At 32.0% G+C, this 7,916-nt stretch overlaps 1 protein-coding gene across 1 annotated transcript in view; it reads right to left on the minus strand.

Annotated features, from left to right (window-relative positions):
- Positions 1–7,324: 7,324 nt before the first annotated feature.
- LOC110111080 overlaps positions 7,325–7,916 on the minus strand; it is a 13,725-nt gene continuing 13,133 nt past the window's right edge. Inside the window, exon 3 of the mRNA XM_028694406.1 lies at positions 7,325–7,650. Within this exon, the coding sequence (XP_028550239.1) occupies positions 7,325–7,650 (326 nt within the window). The remainder of the gene's footprint in view (positions 7,651–7,916) is intronic.

Raw genomic sequence — 7,916 nt, forward strand, 5'->3', positions numbered from 1 at the left:
TGTTCAATGGTATGATAAATGAATAAATTGATATATGCACTTATTTGCATTTAAGGAAATTATTTTCTTTTATTATATTTTTGTTTGAGATTCTTTCAAAATATTCTATAATTTTATTATATTTCAATGAAAACTTTTCCCCCAAAAGGAATTTAGTATTCCTGAGATTTTCTTAAGGCTATTCTTCATAATTGTCTTCTATGTTAGTTTATTTTAGAGTGCTAAAAATATTCAAAACTCTATTGAGTTTATAAAATAAGTCATGCAGTCAAATGCAAAAAGCCCTATATATATTCACACGGTAAAAAACTCATAAAAGTCAAGAAAACATTTTTTTATTCATAGCTTTTGATAGACTTTTTGAAATTGAAACCAGAGATAGGAGTTTAGGAGTCAACCTCAAGCTCGATGATACCCTTAACTAGACCGACAAATTAATCCTTGAATTTAGCCTCCAAATCCTCCCTTCTTCTCTTCCCTCTTCTCCTCCTATCATCTCTAGAAAGCTGTTGGGTGAAATAAAAATGGCTAATTGTTTTTTTATTTTTCAATATTAAATGTCCACTATTTTTGACTTGGCATCGTGACGCTCGCTTTTCCAACTATACAGCGTTATAGAGAGTCTTCTAGATGCTTTTAAAATATGCTCACCTAAGACCTGATGCTATGACAACACTTCCTCGACATTATGGCACATGCTCAAACCTATTTTTTTGTCTAAAACCTAAGATCTTAAAGTCGAGGCACCGCCAACCTAGCTTCATGATGTTTACAAAGAAAATTTCCAAACATTGCTTTATCATCTTGTCATCTCCAAATCTTAGTTACTCTGTACCATATCATGAAAATCTAACATATGGTCTAGCAGAAATAATATGTAAGCAGATCTTCCAATCACCTCAATTATATACTTGAAATAGTCTAATATATCGAGGTCTTAATTTGTTATCTTTTCCAAACTTGCTCACTCCATACATCGGGCTGACTTTCATATACACAAAATCACCCACTTGAAATTCCACAAACTTGTGCTTTAGATCAAAGTATATTATGTATCTATCCTGAGTTGTTTCTCTTCTTTTTTTTTATTAATCTGATCTTCTTAGTAGCATTGTCCACTAGCTCAAACCTAATTAGTCTTCTTTCTCCTACTTCAGCCCAAAATAATGATGTCTGACACCTTCTTCTATATCGAGCTTTATAAGGAATCATACTAATACTTGTTTCTAAGCTATTATTATAAGAAAATCCAATCAGAGGTATATGATCCTTCTAGATTCCACTATAAAGAACATAAAGCCTCAACAACTCTTCCATAACCTAAATGATCCTTTCAAACTGCCTATCTGTTTGGGGGTGAAAAGCTAGATTCAAAATCAACTATATTCCCAGACCCTCCACAATATCTTTCCATAACTTCGATGTGAATCTACCATCACAATAAAAAATAATAACTTTAGGAATCTCGTGCAGTGTGATTATCTCTTTCACATATAACTGAGCTAGCTTTTTAACATAATCAGTCTACCTAATTAATAGAAAATGAGTATATTTTATCAATATATCTATAATTACTCATATTGCATCATTACCTTTCCTAGACCTGGGAAAGCCCATAGTAAATCTATGGTGATCTCCTCCAATTCCTATTGAGGAATAAGCAATGATTGCAATAATACACTAGGCCTCTAATCCTCAGCCATCACCATGTGACATCTTTTGGATTTAGAAATAAACTCTGTCACTTCTCTCTTTAATCCAGACCACCAAAATATGTACTTCAAATCAAGATACATTTTATTACCGCCTGGATGAATGATATATCTAAGATAATGCTCTTCATGTAGAATCTCTCTCCCTAGCTCACCATTACCTAGTACCCACAACCTGTTACCATAAAAAAATCACACAATGTTGACTCAGATTTAGCAATCTTGCATATTTTTTTCTACTTTTTGAACCTCTTTAATTTTGTCTTACAATGAGGACTGGACTATCATCCAGGAAACACGTCCAATGGGCACATCAGATGAATACACCACTTCTAACTCCAGCCTTTCTATCTCTTATCAATGTATGCTTATAAGTGATCAAAATGGTTGCTAATCATTCTAATTTGCTACTGGAAGCATTAGCACCCACATTCTCTCTACCTTGTTGGTAAATGATATCAAAATCATAATACTTAATTAGTTCCAAATCATTTTCTATGCCTCAAATTCATCTTTTTTTGTTGCAAATATACTTCAAACTTTAGTGATCGGTATAAATCTCATACCTAACACTATATAGATAATCCCGCTAGTTTTTTAATGCAAAAATAATTACCGCCAATTCTAAATTATGATTCAAGTAATTCTTCTCATTCAGCTCCAACTGCATGGATGCATAAGCTACCCCTTTTTCATTATGTTCTAATACACATCCTAGGTCATTCAAAGAAGCATCATTATATAACTGAAATCCTTTAGTACCCGACATAATAGTCAACATAAGAGCTAACTCGAAACACTCCTTCAACTTCTGGAAGCTCTCTTCATACTAGTGTCTAATTAAATCTAATTCAATCACATAAGAGGGGTAGCAATATGAAAAAAAACCTCCGATAAATTTCCTATAATATCGTTCCATGCCCATAAAATTATGAACCTAAGTCACAGACGTCAGCCTTAACTAATCCACATCTTGCACTTTTTGAGGATCCATAGTAATCCCCTCATTCTTTGCTACATGACCCCAAAAAGATATAGAAGTCAACTAAAACTCATACTTCAAAAGTTTAACATGTAACTTATATTGCCTTAGAATCTCCAAAGTTAATCTCAAATAAACCCCATACTCATCCTCAAACTTTGTATATACCAAGATATTATCGTTGAATACAATAATGAATTGATCCAAGTACTCCATGAATACTCTATGCATTTTTTATCCATAAACACTGAGGTAGAATTTTTTTTTATGCTAAATGGTATCACCTGAAACTCATACTGCCCATATCTAATACTTAAAGCCATCTTTACTACATCTTCTATCTTCTCCATCAACTGATGATAACCTGATCTCAGATCAATCTTAAAAAATATAGTTGCTCCCTTTAACTAATCAAATAAATCTTATATCCTGGATAGTGGATATTTAATCTTCACTGTCACTTATTTAGCTTTTAATAGCAAATGTAATTCCTCAAAGATCCATCTTTCTTTTTAAAAAATAATATATGAGCTCCACATAGTGATCCATTAGGCCAGATCAACTCTCTAACCAAAAGCTCTTATAATTGTACCATCAACTCATGCGATTCCCTAGGTTTCATTCTATACATATTCTTCACTCTTAAAGTTATACTCGACACCACATCAATACAAAATTCTACCTCTTGATCAAGAGGTAACCCCCATAACTCTTTAGGAAAAACATCAAGGAATCCCTTTACTACTGGAACATCTTCTATACCTTTAATTGATTTATTCATATATCTAACATAGGCTAGAAATATGAAATCCCCTTTCCTATAGGCTTCATCCACTTGTAATGCAGAAATTAAAGATGATTTAGCATTCCTAATACCCATAAAACAAAATACTTCCTTATCTACACGTAAACTTACTTGCTTCATTCAATAATCAATATAAGCTTGAAACCTATTCAACTAATTCATACCTACTATTACATCAAACACCTTGAGGGGTAACAAGATCAGTGTTGATGGTAACTTCCTACTGGAAATATCAAGCTCATACATAGACCCTATTAGCAAATATTAAATCCCCCGTCGACAACATAACAAATAATACTTGATATAATGAAAGAGATGTTAAACCCAAATTATACAAAATATACTTAGATATAAAAAAAATTGATTGGCATTATAATAAAAATGAATGCTATGCGATCACTAAAAAATAAGGGGCCAAAATCCTTTGTGATTTTGTCTAGATCCGAGGAATACGATATAAACTGCTCTATGATATGAATTGCAATTTATTCATCTGCTTAGCTTTATTATTTTTTTTTATAATTGGATAATTATTATGCTCGTATCATATATCTCAGTACAATAATTTATTATATTAAATTTGACAAATTTTAAATATTTAGAAAATATTTAATATAAGAATTTTGAGAATTTAGATCATTTTATGTGGCATATATATTGAGCTGTTGTAGCTCACTGTGATTTTTCTTGTGATTTTCGAGCTCTGGAAAAGAGGAGCTTGTGGATAGCAATTCAAGACTAATCAGTGTTTATAGTTATATTTCTATTTTAATTTTTATATAATCATGGCTAGTGTATTATTTAATTTAGTAGTTTATGCATGTTGTCATGTACTGCAGTGTAAACATTTTGATTAAATGAAAAAAAATCATGTAGATGAGCTTATTTTCAGTATCTGAATATTTAAAAAGCTTTATAGTCTATGGCTTTTTTATATGAATATCATAAGAGAATATGAAAGATTCTAAAACTAGATATTATGATTTGTTTGTCACAGCTCAACACGATAGGACCTATCTTGGTCGGGTTAAGTTGTGGAATCCTAGACCTTGAAAGTGATCATGGATATATATGTGTCCTAATCCTATTAGGCAATTCCTACGTGCCTACCTAGCTATTAATGACCAATGATGGACAGATTTCCACCCTAATTCATTAAGCTTGGCTTATAAGTACATGGCGTTTGGGCTAATTTTGATGCATGAATTTAAATCTCTTAAACTCCATCATGAGTGTCTGAGCATTCCCTACCCTCCCTCTCTTAACTCTGTCTTTATTTGTATGGCTATTAGTAGATAAAACAATCGACAAGGAAACTCTCAATACACTTTGTTTTACTTCACTGAAGCTCTCTAGTATCATAGCTTTTGATATCCCTGCTTATTCAAGTATGTTCGAAACCAAAGTTTAAAACATTAGTACTCATTATTATGCGATGAAATCATGACTAAAATCTAAAAACCTAATAGAATGCTTACTCTCTTTACATTTATGGAGTGGGAATAAATTTTAAAGCATGAATTTGATTCTAAAACCAACGAGAGGTGTACCTATGCATTTGGATTCAAGAAGAATACGATGATTAGGTTCTCTTTTAAAAATTTGACCCACATAAATTACTCAATCATCCTACCACTTTAATTAAGCTAATTAGAACTTGATAAGTAGAAAAACACTACCTCGTCAACCTATGAATTTGATAAATGAATTGAATAAATCAAATAATCCAACAAAACTTAGAAAATTCATATCTCTATGAATACTTAACCAATTTTATATGAAATTAGTGAATATAAAGGGAACTATTACATTTAATTTCAAAAAATAAATCATTCCATAAATATAAATTTTAATTAATGAAGGAATACTTTTAATGATATAATTAAATTGTCTAAACAAACCCAATGGCTCCCAAATTTATATGAAAGGTTTATGATGGTCCTCTGGACCTCTCTCAAATTCCTCAAATGATTTTGATGCTTGATTTAACCAAATTAGAATTTATCAATCAAATAGAATCTAAATGGCCCTAATTTTGGATAATTCATTAATAATTTAAATTAAATTCTATAAATCTATAACCAAGTCTCGCACATCGTACTAGCATGGAGAGTAAGAATAATTAGATTGAGCAATTAGACCCCTTTTTTAATTAATTTTCTAAACATTACACTACAATCATTTTTAGTAAATTTTATATAATTCATTTTAATTCCAATTGACTTCGAACTTTTACAGGATGATTCTTAGCTTTCTCATAACCTATGGTTTCAATTTCAAGAGGTGTGTAGGTATTTAAGTTAAAAAAAATTATCAATATCTAATTCTAGGCTAAGTAGGGATTCCCAAATTAAAGTACAACTAGATCACTCATTTTCTCTCTCCCCTCTTTCTCATCTTTTGCTCAAATTATTCAAAATTTTTATCATTACTAGTGGTGGTGTTTGGTACCTTCCATCACATTCTTTTATTTCCTACTAATTGTTTTTCTCAAGGGAGAGAGGATGGATAGCACAACCTCCACTCATCTGCTCTATTGAGGAAGTGGTTGATTTGAATTGCTTCCTCTAATTGCTTCAAATTCTCAGTCTTATTCTCATGGTAAACCATATAAAGTGGTAACTTATTCTCAAGGTTATTTTAGAAGAGTTTTGGCTAGCAAATTATTTACCTTCAAGATCATTCAAAGATGTCTTGGAAAGTATGTATTTTGTTATTCCTTCTCAACTTTAGTTCCCATTTACTCTCATTGGGGAATTCTATCCTTTGCTTATCTACTCTATTGAGTAGGTGGTTACTTCATATCAGTTTGAATAATTGCTTCAACTTCTCAAGCTAACCCTCCCAAAAAATCTTATAAATTGGAATCACTTTCTAAAGGATTATTTGGAAGAGTTTTGGCTAGTGAACCATTATCTTCTTGATCATTCAAAGATATATTAGCCATTATGCACTTTCTTTTCCCTTCCCAACATGAGTTCCCATTTCCTCTCGTTGAGGGGCTACAACAATCATGATATTTTATAATATGTCAGAATGTCTTGTGGCTCCTTTGTCCTTAACCTTTATCAATAAATTTTAGCTTAAGCACTATTACTATAGTCATAAGAGCCTTATTGTTTAGTCTTTATCTGGTTAGAGAGTTCTATGTGTGTTTATTGCAGTGATTAAACTATGATAGCGACTAAAAACAAGCGCAACAAAAGCCTTATATACGAGCAATGTATTACTAAATTTCTATATATGAGTTGAAGTATCAAAAGCACTCATATTCTCTAAATTTATAGAAATTACAAAGTTCTCGGAAGCGATAAGCGCATGATTGATTAAGTCCTTAAACGATAGTTGATTTATCTCTGACATTATATTTATTCACTTTCTTGCTATGCTAACAGGTGAAATTAAATTTCTATTGATGTATTATCTTTATAGTATAATGCTTCTTCACTAGGCTTTAATTAGGCTTCATGGCTTATTTTATAAACTTGAAATATACTAGGAAAAATTTTGGAGCCAAGTAGACATAGTTTTGAGTTTTGAATAATGTTATCACCCTTAAACTAAACAAAGGTAGGAGAAGATTAAGAAGATTTGTCTTAAGGCAGTCTCAGTAACACTAAATTCCTTTTTGGGAGAAAAGTTTTAGTGAAATATAATAAATTAACATAAAATAATTTCCTTAAATGCAAATTTGTTTTCCCTTATTAACAAGCAAGTACATATCTCAGTTTATTCATTTATCATATCGGTGAACATCATGATACATGTTCCCCTGCTTATTCTATTATTAATGATAAAAAAACTTACAACACAATAAATATATAATTAGCAAGTGAGATTATCTCCCGGAGAGACACCGAACTGGTTGCAGTAGTTTTGGTAGATGTTAACACGATCGTTCATCTCCCCAGTGTTGCCACCGTCACACTCAATGCTATTTATGGCACGTATTGTAGCACCAAAGCCCTGATTGACAACACTGTGGACATTAGTCATCCAAAACCAGAGAGCCGCCTTGAAGGAAACGACAACATCATTGGAGACAGTCTCGGGCGAATTGAGACCGTCAAAACCAATATCTTGACCAGCAAGGGCGTAGTTGTAGTTCCATGTAAGTTGAAGTGGGCCGCGACCATAGTACGACTTACCCGCTGCGCATGGATATTGTGGGTAACTCGTGTCACAGTAAGAGTTTGACTTGTCCACCTCTTGGTAAGTTGAAGTGGGCCGCGACCATAGTACGACTTACCCGCTGCGCATGGATATTGTGGGTAACTCGTGTCACAGTAAGAGTTTGACTTGTCCACCTCTTCTATGTAGCAAAAGTCTATACAAATAGATTTCATACATGAGTCATGCTAATATTTATAAAATAAACTTTTTAAAAGCACAAACTTATTATATATATATATATATA

This window comes from Dendrobium catenatum, unplaced genomic scaffold, assembly GCF_001605985.2.
Source record: "Dendrobium catenatum unplaced genomic scaffold, ASM160598v2 fragScaff_scaffold_483, whole genome shotgun sequence".
In the NCBI taxonomy this organism is placed as follows: Eukaryota; Viridiplantae; Streptophyta; class Magnoliopsida; order Asparagales; family Orchidaceae; genus Dendrobium; species Dendrobium catenatum.